Raw genomic sequence first — 27,159 nt, 5'->3', positions numbered from 1 at the left:
CACACCACTAAGACCTTGGTGGGGTCTAACATCTCTTCTACAATCTTTTGCACTACTTTAATTTTTTTTTGTTTTTGTTTTGATGTTTTGTTCTCACTTTTTTTTTTTTTTCCACCCAACCATATGTAGTAGATGACTATTTTATTTGGGTTCGAGACACGAGACCATCAGTTACCGAGACTTCGCCTTTCCTCGGCGCCTTTCTCCAGTTCACACAAGGCCACATCAAGGTGTACCCAAGCCAGCAGCACCCCTCCAGCATCTTCTAGTTGTGCCTCAAGCTCTCCTCACGCCTTTCCCCAGAGGCAATGCAAGGTAAGGATGTTGGAAATTGCTCAAGGCACATAAGCTTGCTACTCTCAATGTGGACGAACAGTAACTCCCCCCCCGCTTTTTTTTTCTTTTTTTTTTTGTCCTATTCGGCTGTTAGGTCAAGCTGTAAGGAGGATCTGTATCCCTTTTATACCGGAACAGTCTCACTGTGTCACACTGGATTTTTTAAGATGTCACTGCGGTTTCTTTGTCTTATAATGTAACAGATTTTTATTGAAACTCGATCGAGTTGATCAGTCATATAGAACAGTTTCTAGAGGGGAGGGAGGAAAAAAAGACAAAAGGAAGTTGTTTACATTAGGAAAGTACAGTAAATCATTCTGCTGTTCACGTAGAACACACATGACACATTAGATAGGAGTGTTGCATGGATCAGTCATGCCACACCCTGTAAGGGAATAATAGCACAAGATAGGACAGGATTGGACAGGACTGGAGTGGAAGGACGCAGGACAAGGGTTGTGAATCTGGATGTACAACCGAAGTTCTAAACGTCTATAGAACCAGAGTGTGTGTGAGGGGATACGCAATAAATAGTATTATCCTCAATTTGTTTGTCGTAATGAGTGGGTGGCCCCTCACCCAGTCGAAAAGTCCAAGGGGTGTGTCTGCAGATACATGCAAGTGAATTGACACTGTTTCGCATGCACAATGACTGTCATTGTGCACGGGTTGGGTGCAGGAGTCTACCCGAGAGCAAGGAAACCAGGGTGGCCCACCGATACCATCGTAGTGACTCTGAAAGTCAGTTCATTGATGGCAATAAAACTACATCATCCTTTCTCTGTAGAGTGTTTTGTTCTCGACGCTCTTCCTGACTAAATAATTGCTCAAAGATCTCTACGGTTGCCATTTATGTATGCTCTATGATTGACAGGCGACAGATCCGGAGTGTACCCTGCCCCTCAATCAGAATCTGCTCGGGTAGACTCAACCTCACCCCTGTCTCTGAACAGGATAAAGAGTTGAACAAGGATGAAGGTGAGAAGTAAAGCCCTGGGAAGCAGGAAGTGTGATCCTCCTACAGTTGAAATTCATCTCCCATTCCCCATCTTAAAAAGTGGGACAGCAACCCCAGTTTACTAATAATGAGATGCTCTCAGGGATGCAAATGCTACTCTATTCCAACTGGGCCATTGCACTGTAAAATCCCTCCATCAATTTTCTGTACTCCTTATCCTCACTAGGGTCGTGGGCCAGAGGTTGAGTCCACTGAACCAGTTGCCCGCCAATTGCAGGGAGAACATGCAAACTCCAAACAGGGAGACCCAATTTGAACCCGCGTCATTAGATCTGTGAGACAGATGTTCTAACCAGTCGCCTCCTGTTCTGGTGGACTGTAAAATCTAAATTCATGTTCTGAGGGAATGCAAAACAAATCTATACAATGAATAAGTTTAAATCTCAAAATACAAACTCTTTGTTTTAATGAACAGAAAAAAAATAATTCCAAAAAGCACCTCAACTAATCCCTGTTGTTGATCTGGTAAAATGTTCTGTGGAACGGCAAAACCAAAAATACAAAGTATTTGGCAATACGCACACAGTTATATTGGACATATCAATGCAATTAGGCCTATAGGGGGGACTGGGAAGCCAGCTCATGTGGAGCAGGATTTGAATGTATCAAAGGAATTGGGAGATTAGAGAGAAATGTTCTAATCGCTGTAAAACAGCTTCTGTTGCTTTAGGAGGAAGATCATGGCTTGAAGACCGTACCATGCATCCAAAGCACATAAAAATGGGACAAATGGGAAACATTTAATTCTATAAAGTGGTCAGCAGAGTTCTGATGTCAGTTTGAAAGTAAGAAGACAAATTCTAAAAATCCATTGTCGGTAAACGAAATCATGAACACATTCAATAATTTATGGTTAGAAAAAAAATGGAGGGAGTGTGGAACAAAATATCCAGGTATTTTTATGACAGTATAGGACCTTATATAGTTCTATTTTAAATTTTATGTGATAAACTTTTTTTCTTAGATTACAGTCTAAGATTCTGATAACACATATTTGGCACAATTTAATCTACAGTATTTCAGACACGGCTGAATAACGGGTGCTGTATACTATTACACCAACAGGTTTACTTGCAAATCCAAACGGTAAGAGTAGAAGCTACTTCCATTGTGGAGAAAAAAAATGCATTTTTTTAAATCCTTGCTTTCTGTAAAATAATTATTCAGCAACAAGTAACAAAATACTGGTATTGTCAATCAGACAAGCAAGTTCCTGGTTGTCGCGTGTATTTAGAATTGTGACAGGACAGCAAATCTTGTGAATGGTGAAGTTTTATTCTAATCGCTCTACACAAAGAGAGAGATAGCAAGAGATAAGAGAGCCAAAGAGAGACAGTGCACAGAAGAGCTCCTGTGAAATTCACACAAAAAATATTGGTTTTACTCTTTATCATTTATGATTATTCATGATGATGTATTCCAGTATGAATTTACAAGTGATGTTTACAGGTGTAAGTTTCTAAGTATATTCAAAATAGTTCATTAAAAGTATTTGAGGAAGTTGTAGTTTACCCAAATTAACAAGTTTAAAAAAAAAAAAGCTTTTCTTACAGCAAACCATAAAGAAAGAGGTCTCATATCTTTGGAGGGAGAACAGACTCAAAGTCGAGGGTTTTTTTTTTTTTTTTTTTTTTAAATTTTTGTCTTCCTCACAGTTGAAGTCCTGACTATACATGAAGGAGTGGTAGGAGAGAAGGAGAGCTGGTGATACATTTTCAAATTCTCACCTGTCATGGCGGAAGAGAGGATTTCCCACCATGCCAAACCGAGCCCTGACCTCTGACCTGTAATCCCACTGGGCAAAACAGGGCCAGAAAATGACCCTTTAGCTCCAATAAGTGAGTCAAAACCCACCTCCTCTCCCAAAAGAGCAGCAGCATCATTATGTTAAATATAGATAATTTTTTTCCCCCCTCTCTCTCAAATATGTATATACTCACACCTGGTTACAAAGCATTAGTGATCATAACAATCATGACAAAATGAAACAGAAACATAAAACATCATTATATCTGGGGTTGCATGCCATCACCTCATTATTTATCATTAAATGTAATAAAAATACATTTTTGCCATTAAAAAGAGCAGGGTTGTCATCACAAGGGTGCGTTTGGGTGCTTGTGTGTTCCAACATAAAACAGCATCAGTTTACATGACAGTTCTGCTAAAGTAGAAAGAATCAAATTGCCATGAGTCCATAATAAAATGCAACGGTGCCGTTTGCTTATATATATATATATATATATATATATATATATATATATATTACAAGTGAACATGGTTCACTCGACTCACACAAGCAGCGTGTGGAGATACATATGTTAATAATAAATATGCAGATAAAATGCAAACATTAAGGATGTTGCTCATCAGTCAGTGGGTTAAGCCGAACCAATGGAAGGAAGTACACCAAGAGTAAGAAAGGATGATATGATGTGGTTCTTGAGCGTTAGCTGAAATGCAGTCATTTGAAAAAAAAAAAAAGTGAAAAAATCTGTAACAAAAAAAAAATAATTTCATCAAAGGGCAGCTCAATTTGTGGATAGTTAAGAACATATTTTGTTCTGTTATAATGCACATTTTTGGTGAGGGGTGAAACTGCGCATCAGTCACAGCTTCCTCTATGAGCTCAATCCACTCATTCCCTCCTAGACTGGAAGACCTTGACGTGTCAAAAGGAGGAAAGTTTTGGTATTGTTTGCAGCTGCTATGGACATTTTTTTTTATTACAATATTTTGGGGGGTTATTTTTCTACAAAATAGTGTCTTACTGTGTTGCTATGGTTGATGCTCCCTCAAAATGTACAGAATTATCATCCTGAGGTACCTGTATGTATTTTTTTGTGTATCCAATCAAACAAACCAAATGTGTATTTTTTCCAATCTTTTCCAACTGTACGTGTTGCTCAGTCAAAATGCTCCAAAAAGAAATGTGCAGTCATAAGCACACATTTTCACTAACCTTTGTCAAAAATAAATAAACGTTTTAGTCTTGAAGCTTACCCAAGGGCTGCCATGCACACACAAGACTTGCTCCATACCATCTTGCCTGGCTCACCTTGTCTTAACATCGTAAATATATATCAGGAACCCTGCTTGACTGTGAATGAAAATAAATTGATGACCAAGAAGCGGCAACTACAGCACACTACACTATCTAGTGGGTTGATAGTGTGTGTGAAAAATAAATCTACAAAATTAAGGGAAACATTTCTAGACCCTAGTGATGTGCTCAAGCAAGGGAGGGGGAGAGGTCACACCTTCCCCCCCCAAAAAAATAACTCGGTACTACCCTGTATGTCATCTGCAATGAGGTCATAGTACAATAAAACATCTGCATCAAGTCCACAATTCTGATGCACTTGATTTTCTTTCTTGTCATCCACCCATTTGCTATATTCTTGTTCGCCATTCTATTGCATCAGCAGCCTCAAAATACGACACTGATTTACTAAGGTCAAAGGTTCGATTGTACAAACGTCCATCAACATCTGGCAGGAAAGGGCCACCCCCTTTATTTTCTTTTTTTTAAAGATAGAAACATAGACAAGAAAATACTTCGTATGTGTTTTTCCTCATCAACAACGGGGAAACAGCAGTCCATGCAAAATAATCTACTGCTCATATTGTTGTTTTTTTTTTTTTTTGAGAAAGCGATGCCTTTTAAAAGCAATTGTAGGAAAGAGGTTTAAAACTAATGGTTACTGTGCTAACAATTAAGCAAACACTGAAAGCCTAAAGGTACATTCCAGTGAAAGAATTGCTAATAAATCTTAAAATTTAATAGAATCAAAAAAGCAGTAATTTGCTTCAGTCTTTCCTGCTTGTCTACCATGTTGTCTGTTAGTCTTTTTACATCTGTCAGTCTGTAAACATTATTCATTGGTAGCACCTACCCTACTCCCGTCATTGTTTCCAAGTTTGGTCAGCACAACTGCTTGGAAAAAGGTAGATTCTCCTCTGTGTGCCTTTTATCCCATTCATGTCCATTTGATCTCGCCCTCATTGTGCTCTGCCTGGTGTCACAATAGCCACATTTGTCACAGTAACAAGCAGCAGACTCATTGTGGCGTCCTGTCTCTCTGTAAAGAATCCTAAACCAGCAGGTTGAAGAAATATAGATCAGGAGGATGCTTTCAAAGAGAAATCCCGTGTTTTATCTTTCTCACCACATTATTGCCTCCCTCCGTGATGTTCCTCTGTTTGTTCAATCACAACAAATCACCTCTTGGCCCAAAACAGCACATCTCTTGCTTGCCATCAAATATGACGGAGCCAATAACTAATCTCACATGTATGGCTTGACACATCATGACAAAGTACTTTCTGTAGCAACCAACTGATTAGTACATGGTAGAGAATGGACAATTATGATATCACCTGCACAGACAGAAGCTATACAGTTACACCCAAATGGGTGAAGGTTCTTTCCGAACACAATGTCAAGAGAAGAAAAGTGTGGCTATGACATCCCGTAGCGGATAACAAATTATAATACAAACTCAGAAAGGAGAACATATATGATTTCTGACTAAACATCTGACTCCAGACTAGGGATTTTTTTATACACCCGTCTATTGCTGAATTGAGCTGAGTTAAGGACACCACGCGAGGCTGGGTACGCAGAAGTCTTATTGGCAGAGTAAGGCATTACATGCTCCTTATTGTACATGTCGTTAGCTATCCGCCCATCTCGTGAGCAATATGAGGTGGTGGATTTAGCGGAAGAATGGAGATTGTTCGCATCGTCGCGTGTTTTGATGGGGGCTGCTCCGAGAATCGCTGCCGGCGAAGCCACCGCCAACTGTTTGTAAATATCGGAGGAGCTACGCCCGTGGATCAGTCTGCTGCTGGTGTCGTCCCTCAGTGAGTGGCTGAGGAAAGGGTTTTCCGAGCCATGGGCTGGGTACAGGGACTTGCTCCTCTTGCTCTCCTCTAGGTTGTGATTAAACATCATAGATTTAGGTCCGGTGCCAACCAGTCTGCCAGAGTAGGGACGCATGCTGAAGAGGTTTGCGTAGTGCGAGTCAGATGTAGAATCCAAAAAACGATCTTTCTCCTTGAGGCTGACGCTGCGTGCTGGCCGGCCCAGGTCTGAATCCTTGGGCTTTTCTAGCAATATGTTGTCAAAGGAGTGCTGACGATTAAGCCTCAAGCGGTTTCTCTTCTGGACATGCGGTCCATCTGTTTGTGGCCAGTACAGTCCAAACATTTCATCAGGTTGCTGATGCTGTTGGTGGTGCAGGGCAGTGCTGACCAATGGGTCTGCAAGAAGCTGATCCTCACTAATGTCATACAGGTTCGCTGTGTGGAGACATGCTTCACATCGATTATACGGTGAGCGCGTAGCAGAAGCAGAGGCGGGTCCTGCAGGGGTGTAAGTCCCTCCCGTCGGGTAGCCAGCAGTAACCTTTGACAAGCAGGAACGGCAGTGTGTCTGTTTGTAGCGATCAATTGATTCATGTGGGGAAAGGTTTTTCTCTTTCATGCTGTAGTGTTTTGAGTAAGTTGGTTCCGTGAGGAGATCTGAATCTCCGTGATGCAGCGGGGATGAGTTCAGATGGATAATGGGTTGATCACATTTTCTATAATTATCACTGTGGTCAGAGTACATTTCAGGGTATTCCAAATCATCAGCTGCAAGGCCACGACTCTCACGGTAGTGTACGGGGTCCGAGTGCAAGCTCATCTCTCGGTCGGAGTCAATTGTGTAGATTTTCTCGCCACCTCCTCTCCCAAGTTGGTTGGGTCCACCACTGACCTGCTTAGTTTTTAAGTAAGACAGCTCCACCTCACTACAGTCCCTTGGATATTTGGAAGTCACAGGTCTTTTTTTTAAGTTGTCCTTGGATTTCAGGTGCTTGCTTATTTCTGGGTCCTTGTAGGAAGCCGCTCTACTGGAGCAGTCAGAGATATCAGAGTGGGCTGTATCCTCGGGGAGGTAGCGCTGTGTCTTCATTGACATTCGTGGCTCTGGCATTAGCATATCAGGCATGGGCGCGGGACCAGGTGGCACAGAGCGGAGCGTGTCAACTGACTTTTTCCACAGTGTTCGAGGCGGTTTGGCGTTGGCCTGGACCGTGTCAGCACTAACTGCCACCTCGACTGAGTTGGGATTGGCATCGTTCAAGGTGAGAGGATGCTGGCCTCCCTGGAAAATGTAATTGTTCAGGTGGTCTTTGTGGCGGGTCGCAATATAAGACTGCAAGTCACCTGTGTCGCCATACATCATATCTTTGGGCGCGTAGCTTCGGTTGTCAGCATAAATGAAGTTGCCCTTTTCTGCCATCATGTCCATTATCATGGGGCCGGCTGAGTGCATGAATTCACGTTTGGGTGAGTTCATATGAGAGCCAGCCAGGTTAGACATGTTGGTCATGTGCTTGGCAGACTTAATGAGCTTAAGCATCTTGTCTTGCGGACTAAAATCCAGATCTGTCTTTTTCTTCATGTCAATGTGAACTCCATGGATGCAACTCCAGATACCCTGCATTGCAACAGATTTTTTATTAGTTAAAGGAGTGTGTCATAAGAAAGACAAAAGACGAAGAGGAGGAGGTGGATAGGTCATGTGAAATGAGAAGAGAGTGAATTAAACAAATGATTCAGAGAAAATGAGGAGAGATGAGAAAAGAAAACAGTTATACATTATTTATACACTTTAAGCCAAACATACTGTGTACAATTCATTCAATAGGCGGTGACTCAGCAAGTCACTGCCTATTAAGTAGTTCAGACTTCTTCACAAAGAACGTTCATCTTCCCTCAAAGAATTTGTTCACCTTTGAGAGAAAAACACTCTTAAATGGTGAACATTTTGAATGCTGGTTCATTGGTGTTATGGCACTACAAAAGAGTAATTGCATTAGAACCTTGGCAGCACATTTTGCATTGGCAGTGAACAGCGGAGAAGTTGAGGGAGAAATTTTGACATTTTGTAGTAAACTGAGTCGTGAGTAAACTGTAATTGAAGGTGAGAAATTCTCTTTACATTAAATGACAAAAATTCCTATTCTAATTACACATTATTACTGTACATTTTCCAACTCACTTTTAAAGGGTTATCAAAATAAATTTTAGGCATCTCTCTAGGCCATATAAGTTTTGAAAATTTTAGTAAAGAGGCCAGCACTCTCCTTTGTTACGCCAAAGAAAAGAAGACATGGACATGCATCTACAAAAAGCACTGTGGTATCTGCACTCTTGTTTTGCTTGTGCACAATTTAGTTTGAAATATTAATGCAGGTGAGGGGAGTAACAAGTAAAGAGTAAGTTTAGATTTGTTTATATTGGGACTGAAAGTTATTGTAAAGCATGAACCCATTAGGGTTTAAAAGTAATGTAAAAACAGTATTACGTTTTCAAATTCAGAATACTTATTGGGGGGGCAAACAAAATACCGATCATACTTCATATTTTGATCATGTGGGTAGAAGGAACATTATGCATTGTAAAAAATGCATTTTACATTGGTAGAAAGTTTTTCCAGAATTTTGAGCTCAAGTTTGGGGGTGTGTATTATACATAGGTGTGCATTATACATGAGAAATTATGGTAAAGTATGACTGTTGGCGAGGCAGTGAAGGGATTTCCATGTGAGCGAATGTCTGAATGTCAGTGGATAAGTGAGTCATGGGATGTGAGGTGACTCTACAAGTTACACTAGTGGCCAAAAGGTTGTACAGTACAGTGTGATTATATTTGTACATTTGCATTCTGAATAAAACCCAACGATGAATACAAGTATTTCCTTCGAATATTCTAAAAGGACACCGGGATGTTTGTCAAACATAACTGTTGTACCTGAAGATTCTTACCCGACTAATGGTGAATAGAAGACCCGGCCTGCCAGAGCACACCCCTGTGAAGCAGTATCTAAGCCTCCAGTAGAAGAGATGCTCAGAGACAAATGTGATGAGTGAGAGCCCCATGGCAGTAGCTAACATATAGAAGACCCCCGCCATGTTGTCCACATCCAGCTGACTTGACATCACCTCGTTCTTCTCATTGTGGCAAATGCCCGTCAACCACTGAGCCTCTAATTCTTCCATTTCACCTGAGAGGCACAGAAAGAAAGCACAACTTAATCCCTCTTTGGAACACTTTAGATGAGAGGTGCTCCACATCAGGGGGTCCTTGAGGGACTTGCACTGAGTCCTCAGCAAACACGTTTCAGTACAGGCCCGGCTAAAGAAGAAAGCTGACAGTGCTTGACAATTTTAATGGTTATTCCCCATTGACTCCATAAACCTCATTATTGGGCAAGAGAAAAATCCAATGTACTCTGATGAATGTCTGAACATTACTGTGTTTTAGCATCAGTTCAAAACACAGCGATCACCATTTTGGAGACTTAATACTTCCTAAGCTTTTAACAAAAAAATGATCTTAATTACCTTTGTTTTTCCTTTCTTTTGAATCCTTTGTGATATTAGAAACATGGCTATAATTAATTGGAAGCTATAAAAGTGGATCAGCAACTGGGTGCTCAGAGGTAGACCACTTTAAAATGTTTGATAAAGACTCAAGTATTTAAGCCTTGCAGAAAAAAGAACACAAACAGGATGCTATTTAGTCAAGGAAAATGCTTTCTTTGCTGACAATATAACAAAAGGTTTAGGACATTCACTTAATGTGTGCTAGTGAGCTTTTCTGGAGAGGTGCGAAAGCAGTAGCCAATATTTTACAGCCACTCAATTCTCCCTCTGCAGCATTAGATGATTTGTTGAAGGTATTAACCCTGAAGTTAAACAAACACAAAAGTACAAAGATGTCACCAGTGTTTGCCAGGAAATAAGTACACATTTAGATTGTCATGGAAAGAAATGAAGGGATAGCAACATAGTGAGCTCAGGGTTGGCACAAACATCTCAAAGTTCCGAGGTTAAGGTTTGAATCAAGGCACTGACCAGCCTATGTGGGGAAATCTCACATATATGTTAAGGTATAAACCTATACATGGGGTGTTCAAAATATACTTCGACCCACAAGGGAAAGCAAATTGTATTTTTGTGAACAATGGAGCATTATCAGTCATTTTTTTTTTCATTGTTTAGACAATGTTGCTGTGCAATATGTTTGAAACTTTCCCAAATCTGGAAAAACAGATGGATTTTTTATTCTTTAAATATGAAGATTAGCCAAGCGATGCGTCATGGTTAAACTGGTCAGTTAGAAGTTTTATGTAGTACCCAGTAGGTGTGGTAAATAATACAAATGATGTAGGATATCCCAAACATCATTATATTTAGTACATGATACAATTATACAAAATATGTTTCTGCATTTTGGAAGTACTACACTCCGACGAAATCAACGCTTTATTGAAGCTTTGCAAGTTTTGTAAGCAGCCCCAGTCTCATCTTTTTGCCTTAAATGTAAACAATCTTGAGAGTGTTTCTGCCCTGAAGTCATCTTGGAAAAGTTTGGCAACAAAATATAATCCTTGTCTGTAACAACAGAGCTCCACGATAATGTATTCCTTGAAAACACAATATTAAAACAAAACAAACAAAAAAAAAAAACGATGATATGGCCACTGGCCAAATAAGCAAAGGAAAGCCAATTTATTTGTACAACCATTTTTTAAGGAATGTAATAAAGTGCAAGGAATTCAATAAATAAAATAAAGGCATTTTGTTATTGTAAGTAACATTCAAGTATCCCTTCCATTTTACAGAAAAAAAGTGCAAATACATTAACTTTTTTAAAAAGGTTGCTCGGGGGCCCATGCAGCTGTTGGTGGAAAAGCACGACCATGACATGACTGAGTGCCAGTGGCCACTCCTCATCTGACCAAGCTGAAGAAAATAAACTACAAAATTCCCTCAGTAGCTGCAAGGGAGATCTAAAATATAAAATAATAATAGGCCTGTATACCACCGAATTAAATCGTATGGTCAGCGTTTTTACATCACACTACAACATATATTCTTACATCACACAGACATTACTTATTTGCAAGATTAAAACAACTGATAATGACATCAAAAACAAAAAAAAAGATTGCTTGCAATTCATTCACTTGGAATCGGTTGTCAAAATGCACCACATTTTGATTCCCCTACCAAGTAGCCAGTAGATTAGTAAAACCAACATTTTCAGTATTTAAGGTCAATTTGCCGATATATAAATGAAAATGAAACGATGAAAAGTATATTATTCTTCTCTGATTTATAAGTGAAAGTTGTTGTTGTGAGTACTCCTAAGGCCAAGGTAATAAAAAATAATGATTCAGCTAATGTACATATTCAGAGAGATTTAGTACTGCGGAAAGGACTCTATTAGAAACATTGCACACTTTGCTCTCTCTCCAAAGCAGCCTTTTGTGTCCAGAATAACATCAAACGACTATTTATACTTCACTGCTTCGCCATTGTGTTGTCAGCAGACAAGGCAATAGGTTTGTGTGTGTGTACTTGTGCTTGCGTGTTAAAGAATTACAACACTGGCAAGAAACTGCACAATCAGCTCCCTAAAGCCTTAATGTAATGCCATATTATTTGCATGTGTGAATAGTCCTGGCGAATGTTTCTCACCATCTCCGATGATGGCCAGAATAGCCAGATCCACCTGTCGTTTCCAGTAGGAGCCTTTTTGGAGAGCAATGCCGTATCCAGTGGTGGCAAAGATGTACCTGAATGGAGCACGGTCCAAAAGTACGCACACAAACACAGACACACTTTATTAATAACCAGCTTTGACTCGATTGGTCCAGGTTCTCTCTGTATTTTAACTATATGTAACCAAAGAAACTGAATAATGATTACAAAAACATGCACTGGAAATCAAATTACATACTGTACTGTTTTGCTCCAGGGCTCCCCCTACAGTTGTACAAATCAACAACATTTGTTAAAAAAGAGGCGTCTGGACTGGTTCACCAGTTTTATAGACGATGAATGGAGCTGTTGAGTGGTCGCCATGGCAATAACAGCAATCCTTGCCATTGACAGAAACCTCCAGAATTATCTTGAAAATATTATTTCATGTCAAGTTACTATACTTTGTTGCTTTTTTTTTTTTGCTGAACATTCACCACAATGTGTACTTCTTGTCAGGGGCAGTGATAATTGTATTCCATCGAAGCGTTAAATCCTTCTGTGTCAGATATGTCGACAATGAAGCGGCTGCTGAGCTAACATGCGGTTCTTCTGACACCAGTGGCGCCATGACATTGGATTAGAAAAGGAGTAAAGGTGGTGTCACATATTGCCTCTGGAGTACCGAGCCAAAATGTTACTGCTCCCAAACAAATCTTCCACCATAACAAGCGATTGTATCTTTATTTAGAAGACAAAGATGCCATTGAGATGTCTAAGTGCAGTTACAGAAAAAGTGAAAAATACATTTTAAAAAAATTACTAAAAAATATAATTATTTTTGTAACTCTTGTTTGTAACTGAATTGTGTAAAAAAAACAAAAAACAAACAAAAACAAACATAAATAAAGGTTTGGTTACCCGCTGCCAATGGTCACCAGCTTACATCCCTCATCTCTGCCAGCCATGTAGTTCAATACTGCAGCATCATAAATGAAGGCATCCAGTTTACTGTAGGGAAGGAGCATCAGACAGACAAAAAGGAAGGGGATAAAGACAACATGTGTAGAATCAAATGTGTTTTTAGACTGCGAATGACAAGAGCGACACCGCCCAGAGTGTTCTGCTTGTCGGGATCAATTCAGCGCTAAATCATCTCCAATAGGACTTCAATCCAACTGTTGTCAGGACTGTAGAGGAAACAGAGGGGAGGTGCTGCAGTTCATTAAACACACTTCACTGATAATGGGGCCTTGGAGGCACCTAGACAACAAACTTTAGACAAACACCAACATTCACACCATCCTTTTTTCCTCCGCCTGCCTTTGACCTCTCGCTCACCCACACACATCCACACACTGAATCGGCCCTGACATTTTCAGCATAACTGATGCCATTACGAACAGACACCCAACACACACACGCAAACACACACACAGACACACACACACACACACACACACACACACACACACACGCACACACACGCACACGCACCCGCACACAACATTCCTAATAGTGTAGTGACTGTCTGGCATTTACGGATTGTCAGATCAGCCCTTTAACAAAAGCTCACAGGCAATAGTTGAGCTTTGTAATTAGCTTAAGCCAGCAATGGTGCCATGAAAACTGAGTGTAATGTGTGATTGTGTTTGACTATTAAATAAAACAAAAAAACCTTGCATTTATTTTACACGAAGAATACAATATGTATTTTTATAGCCAATAATAATTATTGTTTATAACACCAATTTAAAGGAGCATTTTAAAACCCCCAATGACACCATACAGTATATAATAAGAACATTTTTTAAAAGTACACACAAAAAGAAAATTCAGATAAAGGTGAGTGTCATCATAGCAGTGGACCCAAATGACAGAGGAAGTACAAATGACGAGGCAAAGGACAAAGCCTTATGACACATTGACTGTTGGGGAGTGGGTGGATGTCTCTCAATATTTCACGTTGAAAGAAATAAGTATATTTAAGGAATTTAAAATTGATGGAATGAATACGACAGGCACTAAGTACAAGTATGTTATAAAAATGTCAATGTTGTTAACTGTTTTCGAAAGATCCTTAATACTAAATTTGTCCTTTAAGGGTAAGGGTAAGCCAAATAGTTTGGAAATACTGCAATATATATAAAAAAAAACCCAATATACTCATTGGCAACTATTTTAGGTACAATTTTAAGAGCTGTATCTCAGGTGTACTTATAGAATTTTTTTTTTAATATTATAACTATATGTGCTAAATTGTTTTAATGTGCAACTTGCTGGTACCATAGCGATGCTCTCTGTGGATATTGTGCAGGTGCAGCTAAAGATGTGGCTGGTGAGTGACTAATAAACATGGAAAAATTGGATCATTTACACTAGTATTGAGTACCTGAAAATAAATAAATAATTGGAGCTGAAGCAATTTCCAGTTGGGGACTCAGAAATTAATATTCATGATGGCATTGACTCACAGCAATAGAACATTCATTCAGTGTAGCTGATATAACCACTTCCGTTGAGCGTTACTTTAAAAGAGAAGCTCGGTCAACAGGTTTGAGCATCAGGCCCATTTGGGATGACCCCTCTTCACAGTGGGTAATTGCGTGAAACTGCGGTCAGATCCACTGTTTCAGCTCCAGAGGATAGAAAAAAAAAAAAAAGAAAGAAAACACCTAGGCTGTTATTATGATGTCCAGGAGTCAGGTTGTGCCTTTTTGGGAAAGGGGTTACCTTTTACAAGAATCTGTGACACCACAATAAATTCAAAACATGACATATTAAAATAATATAGGCTTCCATCAAAAATGATGTCTCCACCAAGGACAGTCAAGCACAGCTGAAGTTGAAGACGTGCATGCGCACACAAACACAAGCAGACGCTCATAGTTTGCATTTCCTTGAAGGGTCTGCCTCCAATAGTTTACATAGCAATGTGCTTGGTCACATGTGTCATGCTCAACCACATTTTGCTTGCTTAAAGCATTCAATTGAAATCATTAAGTTCATTCGTAGATTACTAAGGCATTTTTTTCTGATTCGGAGATTAAAATTTAATTTTTTGTAAGTTTTTTTTTTTTTTTACAAACATAACTGGAATGCTTCAAGAAATCAATTCTGCAGCGAGCCTCAATGTGAATTCACTTACGTTTCTGTTCTTTTAAAAACCTTTTTTCCCCCCTAACTTTCCTGAAACTTGAGGGACTTAGACTCCAAAGTATGATCAAATGATTTAAACCCCCCCCCCCCCCCCCCCGACGCGCATAGTTTTGATTCTTGCGGCTGTAGCAGATTGCACGTGTAAAGCCTGTCAGCATTATGTGTGATCAGAGCTAATCCAGCCATCGAGCCTTAAACAGCTGAATGCCGCAGCATTGCTCATCTGCTAATGCCGCCAAATAGAATTATCAATGAGGGAATTACTACATATGCAGACCCGCCGTTGAGCTGTTCGAGTGCAGATACACGAGCATATATGTTTACTTTATAAAGACTTTTGCTTGGAGCTTTGCCTGTTTATACTCGAAGGTATACGCGATGTGATTTGTGTGACACAAATAGGGGTTTACGTCTCGATAGCTCATGTTCTACTTATGACTAATTGATGATACAAAATAGGCCGAAAAAGGCATGAAACAGTTTCACAATGAAATAAAATATGCATTTTATGTGGATATTCACATTCATTAAGGTCAGTCCAGTTGGGATCGATTCATTGCCCCGAGTATGAAATAGAGAAATCACTTGTTTATTGCAGGGTTCATGTTCAAGACCACGCTCATAATAGGTGACATCTAAGAAATAGAAACCATGTTTTGTAAAATTATTTATACATATTTTAAGTTGTAGACATTTACTATACACTGAAACACCTTTTATGTGCTTAAACAGTAATGCACTGTATGAGTGTGCACTACTTATATTTTATTCTTTGTAGTAAGAGTTTTAATGAATTTGTTTGTTTTTTTTAACAGTTTTAATGTTTTAGACCAAGAAGCGTTTATTTGCCTTACTAGCATGCACTCAAAATCCCACAACATGGCGAGTTGATTGAAAGATGAATATGGGGGGGGGGGGGGAAGCAATTCAGTGAATCTCCAATTGATGAATTGCAATATGGTGAGGAAACACTTGATATCATTTTGGATACACATATGCGTCTATAAAGTCACCACGATTTACTTATTGGATCATTCTACATTTATTCCACTCCAACCTCATCGTTATAATTACTTCTTTTCCTTCTTTTGTTGGCACCCTTTACTCCATTCCCATTTTCCTTTTCTCCACTTTATTGGCCTTAACCTACAGCTCTCCACCAATCTATCAGTTCCTCCAAGACAATTTGCTCGTGACTTCTCGCACCCCACTTCCAATAACTCCATGCACCCCTTTCTCCCTTTTCCCATTTGATGTGATTTCACGCCTCTATTTTCTTTGTTTTCCTCTTACCATCTTTACCTTTGATCTTCTGGCCATTCAACTCTTCCAATATGTCCGTCATTTATTGTGTTATAACACTTAAACACACTCATCTCTAACACATATTCATGTGCACAAATACACGCAAGCAAAAGTGCACACACCCGTCCGCGCACGTACACACACACACACGCAAACACACACTCTAGCCAGTCCCATTATAGAGACCAGGCACTAAAAATAGATTTTGCGGTTCCCAGTGAGGAGTCTCATTCATTCCCAGTCTCAAAGGAGCTGTCACATACGTAACAGCAAGCACACTCCCAGACATGCAATCACACACAGACACACATTCTTACAAACACACTTTGTATTTGGTTTTGCCATCACACATGTGAGCCGGTTCCTCCTGATAATTTAGGTGCTTTTTTTGAATTGGTTATGCTAGAGCTGTGCGATACATTGTAAATAATTATAGTGTCATGTGAAAATGTTTCTCATACAATACAATTATCATTTCAATTGTTTTTCTAAATGTTCAGTTTTTATTTCCTTTGGTGCTAGTCAGGTAATCCTATTGTTTCTTTTCCTCCGCTTAATAATATGCTTACATCAAGCAGAAAGGGCCCCGACGCCCGCCCGTTGCAGACTTCGTAGACACGCGATGGCCCAAGGGCACCCTCGCCTGATGAAGAAACGGGCCGAGCCGCGGGGATCAGAGCCGGGGGTGCCAGGTGTGTTCTGAGTTCTATGATCAATGTGTCCTGCAATGGACTACGTGGAACTAAACAAAGTACAGTACATGGCATTGCTTGGGTTGCCTTTGGGAAAAAAAAAAAAAATCTGTCTTTATTACAAAAACTATTGTCAAAACTTGATCATATTTTACACGCGCATAACTTCTTTATCTGATGCTGTTTACTCGTGCTACGAATGAATGTGCAGGAAGTTGAATCAATCCTCGTGTACTTTTAGGTTTGTTTCCGTCTCTCCTGTCTTTCCTTTTTTTTTTTCTTTTTGCAGGCACCCACGTGTACGCCAAGACTGTATAGCCACAAATGAGTCGCTTGGAAGTTAACTAGTTCTTACCAGGTGGAATAACCCATTTTGCATTTTTGCAAGGTGGATGGTCTTGGACAATTTTAATTTTATCGAAGCAACATTATTAAAGAAGTGTAGCAGTGATCACAACATTTGTGGCTTTTTTTTATTCCAAAATTGACACATTTAAATAAAGAAAATGTCCTCAAAATCTAACAAAAGATTGATTTGGAAAATGAAATTAAATACTGTATATCTTTTTACTCGTGAAATTGACAAATAGTGATCTGATTCCCAGTCTGGAAATGGTAACGTGTTAGGTTTCCTATTAAAACTCATCATATTGCATTACTGGCATAACTGGTTATCGGGGTATTAAATTAAAAATACTGGCACATAAAAGTTTGCCTATAATCGCACAGCTCTAGGTTATAATAATAAATCCTCAGTGCTTACTAAAGGAGTATGCATATGGGCTCATATAAGCTAGGTCGCGTGACGCCTGTGTCACTGAAAAACTGTTTTCATTAATTTGAAGGTCATCAGAAGCATAACTTGTCTACTCTTGCCGAGAACAAATCATGCCAGATCACCTTGTAGACATACAAAGACTCGCACACAGTGTCTCCATACCCAGATTTCAGGCTGACAAGTGCATCCTGAACTCCTGTTTGGTGATACTTCACCATGTACTGATGCATGGAAGGATAGTTCTTCCTGATGTTCCTCTCAGTAGATCCGTTTGGAACTGTGCCGAAGCGGAATGGAGGAGAGTAGGCATACGGGTTCTGAAACTGGAGAAAAGAACAACACAGTACAAGGAAAATGGTACAAAAGATTGATTTGAGCATGTTTTGTGTCGAATTGCTTTCACAGTTTGTTCCATTCATGTCCCCTTTGATGTCATTAGCACTGAGGACAGAATCCTGAGAACCCGAAGATAGCACAGCTTTCTTGTTCTTGGAAATGCCCTGAATGTACTACTTCTCACTGGAGCATTTTCCATCAAAATAATATTTTATGCAGTTAATATATTCCACTTTTTTGTGTTGTTGCTCTTTTGGTAAGAACATGCTAAACAAACCTATACATCGCCTTTAATTAGCAAACAAACTCTATTTTTCCTATCCTGCTTCACATTTTCCTCCCTTATTGGAATCTCTGATGTCAGGTCTTTGCTTCATGGGTAAAGAGGGTGGGATGAGGACACAATGAGGAAGAGCAAAAATAATTTTTGGGGTTAGGAGTAATAAGGGGCACTTTATATTTAAACCTTTTTATTTATCAAAGTATTGCACAACTAATGTTGCCGTCAGAATTAAGGAAGTCAGACATGACTGCTCTGCCATTGTAATGAAGATTGCTTCTCAGTGGTGCTTTGCTCTCATTTTACACAACATTTCTTTAATTGATTTTTCATTTCGCCTTAGTCTACTTTCTGCCAGCTGCCATTATGCAAGTTCTGCTGTTATGAAACCAATTGACTCTCCGTGTGACCGTTGGTGTCTATCTGTGCCTTTGTCTATGTTGAGGCAGTCTCTCTGACTGCAAACTACATCGCCTGCACCAATTCCACGTGTTTAAAAGGGATTGCAGCCAAACACTATCAATGGCTGTGCCGAGGTACAACTCGTTTTAATACAAGGTCTGTACAAAAACATCTGACTCAACACATTCAGAATCTTTTAGAGTAATATCAATTTAACTATATCTTTTGCTATAGTCATTGTTTACTCCATCTACAATATGTTGAAAGCTGTTCACATTTTGCTGCACTGCAGTTGTAACTTGTGTCAGTGTCAATTTAAAACTCATTGTCGTTGAAAGGCACTTTGGATGGATAGCACGTTTGTGTGTGATCTCATTAAGTTTGAGAGTGTACGTAAGGCTGTGGCCCATGGAAATACAGTACTGTATATGCTAACAGAGATACACCAGAAGACACAAAGACACTAACGTTGAGGTTTTATTAACCACCCCCTGTTGTTTCATGAGATTAGATTTAGATTAGCTGTGCACCCAAATTGGTCATTTTTGCAGGAACAAGGGTCTTCAAAGGATGAAAAATATATAATAATCATAATGCTATGCTGTCTTGACTGTTCACCATCCCTGGACGCAGGCAAAATGGAGAAAAGTGAAACATCACCAAGATGCGGAGCATTTATAAGACAGCCTGCAGAGAAAACGAGAATCCTAGTCTTTCCATTATTCTTTTCCATTATTCGCTCAACATTATGCTGTATATGCAAAATAATACGGTCTCAATAGTTGTAATTTTTACAATGGGGAAAAGCAGATGTATTTACGTGATTCCTGTTATTGTTTGCAATTGTAGTAGGAGATTCAGTACGGAAAATGGACTGATAGATGAATGTTGTGAAAAATATTCATGCAGTGTCCTTGAGGAAGACAGTCTAAAGCAAAAAAAAAAAGAAAGAAAAAAAACCTTGTGCTGTGGTGTTGAGAATAGGAGACCTGTCTCCATTCAGGTGTTACTTTTGTAGGTATTAAAAAAAAGTATGAGGCTTATTTTCTGGTGAGTAGATTTGTGACCTTTCATCCTCAACTTGCTCACACTAGAAGCATTTTTAAGGAGGGGGTGGCTGTGTGGGTGGGAGTTTTAGAGTCACCGACCACTTGCTCAAAGATGCATTTTCTTGTCATATCACAGGTCAAGCAGTTTGCTGTCCAGTCTTGCTCATCAAATGTGTTCACGTAGCCTTTTAGCCTTTATTTTTACCCTTTTTGGCTGATCCTCTCTGCTTTAGTACATCTTGTTGACCCTCATCCCCCACATCTTTCCTTTCTCCTTCTCCCAGCTATCAAAATGTGGCCCATATCCCTTCGCCTGTTGTCTTGTACCCTCTTGTGTGTCTTGGCCTTTGACGATTCCTGTCGCCCGGGCCCTGCCAGTTGCTGCAGAAATCCCTGCACCTCTTACTTGAATGCTGTCAGAAGCTTCCGCATCAGTTGTCATTCTCATCTAATTATCCGCTGGCACTCTCTCCTCACTTGTCTTGTTAAACACAGTTTTGGCTGGACCTTCTGTTTTTTTTTTTGTTTTTTTTTTTTTTTTTTTTTTTTACAACCATGCCAATATGTCTGTTTTGTAATACTTTGTTTCATAATTGACAAATTGGGGCATTATACCTTTTGCAAAGACAATACACATAAAACAGAATATGGACTTCTAAACTATAAATTAGGGCTGCATGGTACTGAGAAAAAAAAAAGTAAATTTTTTTAAACCTACAATATACTGTATACAGGGAGTACTCGGGTTAAGACGGTCTCGACCTAAGATGTTTCGACTTTACAACACCCCTCCCCCGTCGGCCATTTTGTCTGGCTAATGCTTGTTCGTGTTTGTGTGCCAGGAGTATCTTTGCATTTTTTGCCCTCCTTTTTAGACATTATCGCCCCAAAGAAGAAAGCTGGGTCTTTGAGAAATGCTTCTGCAGCCAAAAGAAAATCCATGACTATGGAAACGAAGCTCAAGATCATAAAATGATTGGAGAAAGTAGAGACACCAACACCACCAAGGCTTCAGTCAGTTCACCGTGGTGACAATTTTTAAAAACAAACCCCGTATTTTAGCGCATGTAAAGGGTTCTGTTCCTATGTTGGATACACTGATCACAAAACAAAGGTTCTTTGATACTTGTCGAGATGGAGAGGATTGAGGACCAGGTTCCTTCGCAATAGCTAAGCACAGCCTCCCCTTCTTCTCCAGCCACCTCTCAGCAGTAATGCGAAATACATCATCTTGTCCATTTCAACGTATTTGTTTTTTGTACAAAGTATTTTAATGTAAATTCTGATTTGAAATTCGAGTTAAATCCCTACTGTAGGAATGGATCTCAGTCGTAGACCGAGGACTCCCAGTATTGTGATTTAAAATAACACAGGATCAGTGTTGGGAAAGTTGATTTTCTATGCGAAGTAGTTCAAAGTTCTGTTCATCGTTCCCAAAAACTTTGGATTCCTTGAAACTCTCGCTTACTAACCCTAGCAAAATTATTTATCTACTCTTAAACTATAAAACAAAATAAATTCCGTATTATGACAGTATAAATGTACAGTGACTTAACCTCAGCAATTTGATACAAATATGAATTTTCCTAGTTATCAGTTTTTATAATTATGTACTGTATTACAAAAGAACACTCCCATTTGCACAGCAGCCATTTGCTCGTCTTCAATAGTTTCATTCTAAAGAACAAAATAGTTCTTCTCTTAGCAAATCCAAATGGTAACACTGCTGGTCACTTTTTAATATTACTGTGGATTGAAATTAAATGTCATCTGTGTCGGCTCATTGATAAAGCTGTTTGCAGTATGTTTTTAAAACAGAGACCACAGATCACGAAAGACGTTTTAATCTTATGACAAGTGTTAATTGTATGGAGTGAGTACTTCTAAACACTTTAGACACTATTTTAAAAATTCTAAACAGCCACCCTCATTATCAGAGCATGTGTACACATGAGCAACCGCATTACTCTATTTTTACTTCTCGTAAAGATTCACATTTTTTAAAAATGAGTCGTAAAAGTTATGTGTCATATTAAACTTTAATATCCACCTTTAATGATTGGAAAAAGTTGGGAAAATATCAATTGTATATGGTTTCGTCTAATGGTGTTCTCTTAAGAACCGCCAGAGTGAAAAGGTCGTCATCAGTTAGACAATAGTTTGTTTGGAAATAAAGTTGAGGTAAATGGATTTTAAAATACACATTTAAAACAATTACTTGAAATAAATTCAACCAAGCCAAAACTCAGGTGTTGTTCATTTAACCTTCATAAGGTTTAAACATGTTTTTTGCGTCATGATTTGTGAAAAAACACTACCGATGTTGCAACTAGAGCAAGAATGTATGAATTCACTTGGATAAACCAAATAATGACTTGACTAACTTTGAAATTTAGAGGCAACTCAACTTGGCTTGCTTGATTTTTCTACCACACAGTGACTTGGGACCTGCTTTTGACTTGCACATATGCAATTTACTCTCTGTACACTAGCACCTAGTAGCTAGCCATCTGTAACCATGGAGCTGTGGGCTTGAAGATAATTTATTCTTTTTAGATGGGTGATAATGATAAGTTGGTAGGGTCCAAAACTTATGCCAGCCAATCAATTGCCATGGAGACAAAGTGCGTGATAGCCAATCACTGGCTGGCAAGCCTACCGGACGTCGTCTCTTGGAGCGTGAATCATTTCTGACTTTGCTGTAACAATGGAACATGTCAACTTCCCGGAACAAAATACAGTCAAACCACAACACTTAGACTTTGCTTGTATAACACAGCTCACTGTCTTTTACCTTGTTGTCAGAAAGCCCAGTGACTTGGTCAACAAACTCCTCCTGGATCATGAAAGCGGCCAAGTTGGCAGTGTAGGAAGCCAGGAAGATGACAGCGAAGAAGGCCCACACAGACACAATGAACTTGCTGGTCGTTCCCTTTGGATTTTGCACCGGGACAGAGTTGTTGAAGACGAGACCCCAGAGCAGCCACACAGCTTTACCCATAGTGAAGGAGGGGCCATGGGGGTCTGATGGCAAACAGATGGATGGTAAGAATGTAGAGTGGTGTAGCCTATTGTTATTTTACACAACACTAGTAGTCTAGGCATTAGATGAGTACACTGTATTCATAATTGATAGTAGGATCTATCTAGTGTTTGTATCAAGATTGTTATAGTATGTAGTTTTGCAAGTTTTGTCTTAAAGCATTGGAGGCATTATTTAGGGATCTTGATTATACAAACATGGCAGCCTCCAGCAGGAGGCATTCATTTAGACCTAATTACAGTACTTTGATGTTAATGTGGTGGCTCTAAAAAAATGAAGCAAATGGAAAAACATGCAAAGAAACATGTTTGATGTTGGACCATATTACAATTACAAAACTGCCATTTGTAATACATTACAAAAGCATACTGTATATATATATATATATATATATATATATATATATATATATATATATATATATATATATATTCACAACATGAATACAATCTGGCTTGTTCTGCCCTTCTTTCCTTATTATTTCTCTCTCTTTATACAAGGCTGTTAATGGTTAAATATGAAGATGACTTTGGACTTAATGCAATATTTGAACCAAGTCTAGGATAACTCAATAAAGTCATTGAGAATGTATCATATTATGTGTGTGGATTATTACCTTTTCCTTGCGCCAGGTTTCTGTTGAAGCCGAGAGGACTGATGAATTCAAACATGAAAACAGCCATTGCAGTCACCAGTAGGAGCATTACAAACATCATCACCCACACTGATGCACTGAATGGCTCTAAGAGAGGGCAAGAGTGACATAAAATGACAGGGATTAGTATTACACGCTGAGTCACAATTTCAAATATTACACATCACATCTAGTGATTCATGCTCCGTCTCATTCTGCCTTTCCATGATCTGAATGAGGAAATCAATTACGCACACGAGCTGAGTAAAATGGTGCATTGAACAAGTAAGTTTGTAGGCAAAGCCCACAGCTCTGTGTGTATACCCTATGTGTACATGCACGAATACGCAGGCAGATCACTGGGATGACTGTGTGAGGAGGCGTAAGAAGCCCTAATGTCAGCAGTTCTGTCCTCCCTCTGAGCCAACAAGACCACTGCAGAGATTAAAGCAAGGCTATAACGTATGGAAAGCGGGGCTGCATCACTTGCAAGAACAAGAACACGTTGGCTAGCACCCATTATGGGGGGATCCTGCTATGCCCTTTTATTTGCCACTTTCACGCCCCTGCGCTACATACATGTTAAGTGTGTGTGTGCGACTTCATGCTGGCATGAGCAGCCATAAACCCGAGGCATGAGCTTTTGCACTTTTCTGTCTCGGAGCTGGCTGTGTGCCTTTATATACCAGCCTAATAGACTGTGGCCTCATAAGCAGGGAAGCTTTTTTGTTTTTTGTCCAAACTACAGTGTGGGTGCAAATAATACAAACTTTTGGTGTTTTAAAATCCAATCACAAGTAGTCAAATATCAGGCAATGCAACATTTTGAGCCACATTTTAACCAATCAGAAGCCTGAAGACGTTCTCGAAAAAAAGACTGATAATGAGCAATAAATACTCATGAATATCAAATATCAAAATATAATTGACAACATGAAGAACGATTAACAAAGAAGAATTAGATACTACCGGTAAATGATACTATGGTTTTATATTAACAACAATAAAAAACACAAACCTAAGTATGAAACTCACTACCCTGGGCGCACTTAATAAAAGATCAGTTTTTCAGTGACCTGAATTGCTTTTTGCGTGAAGAGATGAGGTATTTTTGAAAATACGTTTCTGCTAAATACAGTATTGTCCCTCTCAGGGGGGCACTGTATACACAAGTAGGTGCTGAGCTCAATCCCGCAGATGGAAGAGCAAGTATTGACTGTCGGGTTACAGAACCGGGCTGTTGTCAGCTTTGTATCACAGGGAACACTCACCTCCTAAATGATGACACTTGCACATTCACACAAACCAAAGGAAGCTTGACTTCTAAACCACTTTCTGAAGGATTAAACATCATAAAAGCCATGCTTACCAAGAAAGGCTGACGGGGACACGGTTCCATTACTACGGGACACCATGACGCTGATCCCAGTTTCCACGAATGGGACGGAGAAATCGATGACCTCAGAACGCTCCTCATTGATCGTCAGAGAACCGACGGCCATGACGGCTTTCTTATAGACCACCTTGAGGGGGGGGAAGAGGAGAGAGATGGTGGAAAAATGATGAAAGCAGAGAAGTTAGCAAGGTGAAGGGAATGATAAAAAATAAAGAGGGAAATGTAAACAATAAGGGAGGAGCACAGAAAATAAGTATATTGTTACAGTGAGAAGGAGTCACTGGAGTAACTTGTAAAAGAATGACAAAAACTATCAAGCAGCACAAAAAAAAAAAACTTGAATATAATTATTTACTTTGTGATACACTGCACAAAATAAATATGCAAGTTGGAGTCATATAACAAAGAATGTCTGGTAATCTTCAAGTCAGCAATGCCAGTCATGAAATACATACTCTAACATTAGCTGGGTTAAACTGACCTCTGGGATTTCACCTTGAGACTACAGTAATTATTTGAAGATAATTATGTGGCAATAGCTATGATTAATTTTTGTCTTCCTCATCTGAGAATATTATCATTCATTTTGATTGATGTGTTAGAGTCAAATGTGCCTCTTACCTCTCCCACCATCCCATTCCAGACATTGTTAATCTTCTTTCCATGTTTGCCATTGGTTACTAGGTACAGGTCATAGGTGAACTTGACGTACTTGGCTATCTTCTTCAAAATGTCAATGCAGAAGCCTTTACAGCACTTCTTGATGTACGTCCCGCCAGCCTCAGTTGTGTTGCTACAGAAACACAAACATTTATCGAGTTAACTGATTATTGTGAAAATCTTCTGCTTTTACCAATTTAAAAAAAAAAAAAAAAAAAAAAGCACAGACAGTGTGGAGTCCGTTGATTGAAATCAGCAGAGATAACCTTTAACCCAAAGTGACCCCAGAATCCTGGATTGTTTATCGTGTGCAGGATAGTTACTCTGACACAAGTAAATAATCATTTAAAGAAAAACATTTGTTGAAGTGATTGAACCTGTCAGAGCTGTGACAAGCAACATATCAACATGACTTTTGATCTTGGCCAGTAAGGTATTACCACGATTGATGGGGAGAATACAATGTAATAATATGAGTAATATTATGAACATGAATTTGTATAACACATTAGCTCTGCTGAGGGAAAACACAATCTACTGACTTCTGTTGCTTTTTCATACTAAGAAATGACAATCTTTCAAAGTTCCTCTCACTAAATATGAGGATGGCACTGCAACCTCAGACCTTTCACCATCTGTGAGTTCACGTAAGCTCTGTACATCAACTTTCAGCCACCTGGGACTCTCATTTAACATTTAAATGTGTGCTAATTCGGACAATATAACCTTGTCTTTAAGTTTTGTGACCTGAACAAAAAGTTAGGGAAGGATGAGAGGGAAAAAAAAAGTCTTAACACATTCAATCATGACTCTGCAGTTACCTTTGGAATGGGAACACTGTCTCTTTGGTGGATTTATGGTTGTGTTGGAGAGAAATGAGGGGTGGGGAAAAAAAAAAAAAAAACACTAGCCAAGTCTTGTTTCCGCTGCAAACTCAGTTGTTAAAGTCACTTGCTGTCAATGTGTCAAAAATAATCTCAACCAAAATGACATTGTTGCCTGTTCTTATTTTTCTTGTGATGCAATAGTTTAGAAAGTAGTAAGATGAAGGACTATATAAGCATTTAACCAGGGGAATCTTTAAAACTTGCACATGACATATCTTAGTATGTACAGCACACTTAGCTGAGTTTCAAAAGTGTTATTTTTATCTTTTTATTGTGGCTAATATTCCAAGCATTCCAAGAGTGTTCAGAACAGCCAGTATTACATGCTGCTTATTAAGAGACATTTTTGTGTATTTATGACGTGTGTGTGTGTGTTGGGGGCGTGGTGGGGGTGGAAATTGCAATCAGATTTGAGTTTACTTTAACATGGAAAATATATTTGTGCATGTAAATGGTTATGTATCTGTGAAATTCCCTTAAGTAAGGATGTTATAATTTGTTGTGTTTACCTTTTGTTCTCTAGTATTGTTTGTTGTTTCCAGGGCTTTATAAGAAATTAATTTAACATATCTCTTTTTAAAAATATGTGATTTACTTTATGTGATTTATTAGTTCTCTTGGTAGACCGTATTTTCATTACAGT

The 27,159-nt window shown here is 39.1% G+C and overlaps 1 protein-coding gene and 1 long non-coding RNA gene across 5 annotated transcripts in view; one reads left to right on the top strand and one right to left on the bottom strand.

Annotated features, from left to right (window-relative positions):
* Positions 1–2,832: 2,832 nt before the first annotated feature.
* Positions 2,833–27,159, bottom strand: part of grin2aa (glutamate receptor, ionotropic, N-methyl D-aspartate 2A, a) — a 137,214-nt gene continuing 112,887 nt past the window's right edge. The window contains exons 6-15 of one of the 3 annotated variants that reach the window (XR_009798806.1): positions 25,591–25,762; positions 24,943–25,096; positions 23,556–23,681; positions 22,691–22,920; positions 17,992–18,152; positions 12,817–12,906; positions 11,893–11,990; positions 9,172–9,410; positions 5,524–7,841; positions 2,833–5,448 (exon numbers count right to left, since the gene is read on the bottom strand). Coding sequence is in view for 2 of the 3 variants with exons in the window: in XM_061846140.1 (XP_061702124.1) it covers positions 5,886–7,841; positions 9,172–9,410; positions 11,893–11,990; positions 12,817–12,906; positions 17,992–18,152; positions 22,691–22,920; positions 23,556–23,681; positions 24,943–25,096; positions 25,591–25,762 (3,226 nt within the window). In the remaining variant the exon portion in view is untranslated. Of the gene's footprint in view, positions 7,842–9,171; positions 9,411–11,892; positions 11,991–12,816; positions 12,907–17,991; positions 18,153–22,690; positions 22,921–23,555; positions 23,682–24,942; positions 25,097–25,590; positions 25,763–27,159 lie in introns of all 3 variants that reach the window. The other 2 variants (XM_061846140.1, XM_061846141.1) reach the window with 2 other exon arrangements.
* Positions 13,868–22,806, top strand: LOC133514441 (uncharacterized). 2 transcript variants are annotated; one of them, XR_009798808.1, is made up of 3 exons: positions 13,868–13,929; positions 16,938–17,051; positions 22,702–22,806. It is a non-coding gene; the product is annotated as an uncharacterized LOC133514441 (long non-coding RNA). The 2 variants fall into 2 exon arrangements; XR_009798807.1 differs by having other exon boundaries at positions 13,884–13,929; positions 16,935–17,051.

The sequence above is a fragment of the Syngnathoides biaculeatus genome, chromosome 16 (genome assembly GCF_019802595.1).
Source record: "Syngnathoides biaculeatus isolate LvHL_M chromosome 16, ASM1980259v1, whole genome shotgun sequence".
NCBI lineage: Eukaryota > Metazoa > Chordata > Actinopteri > Syngnathiformes > Syngnathidae > Syngnathoides > Syngnathoides biaculeatus.
The sequence above is the reverse complement of the archived record's forward strand: the minus strand, read 5'-3'. Positions and strand labels throughout refer to the sequence as shown.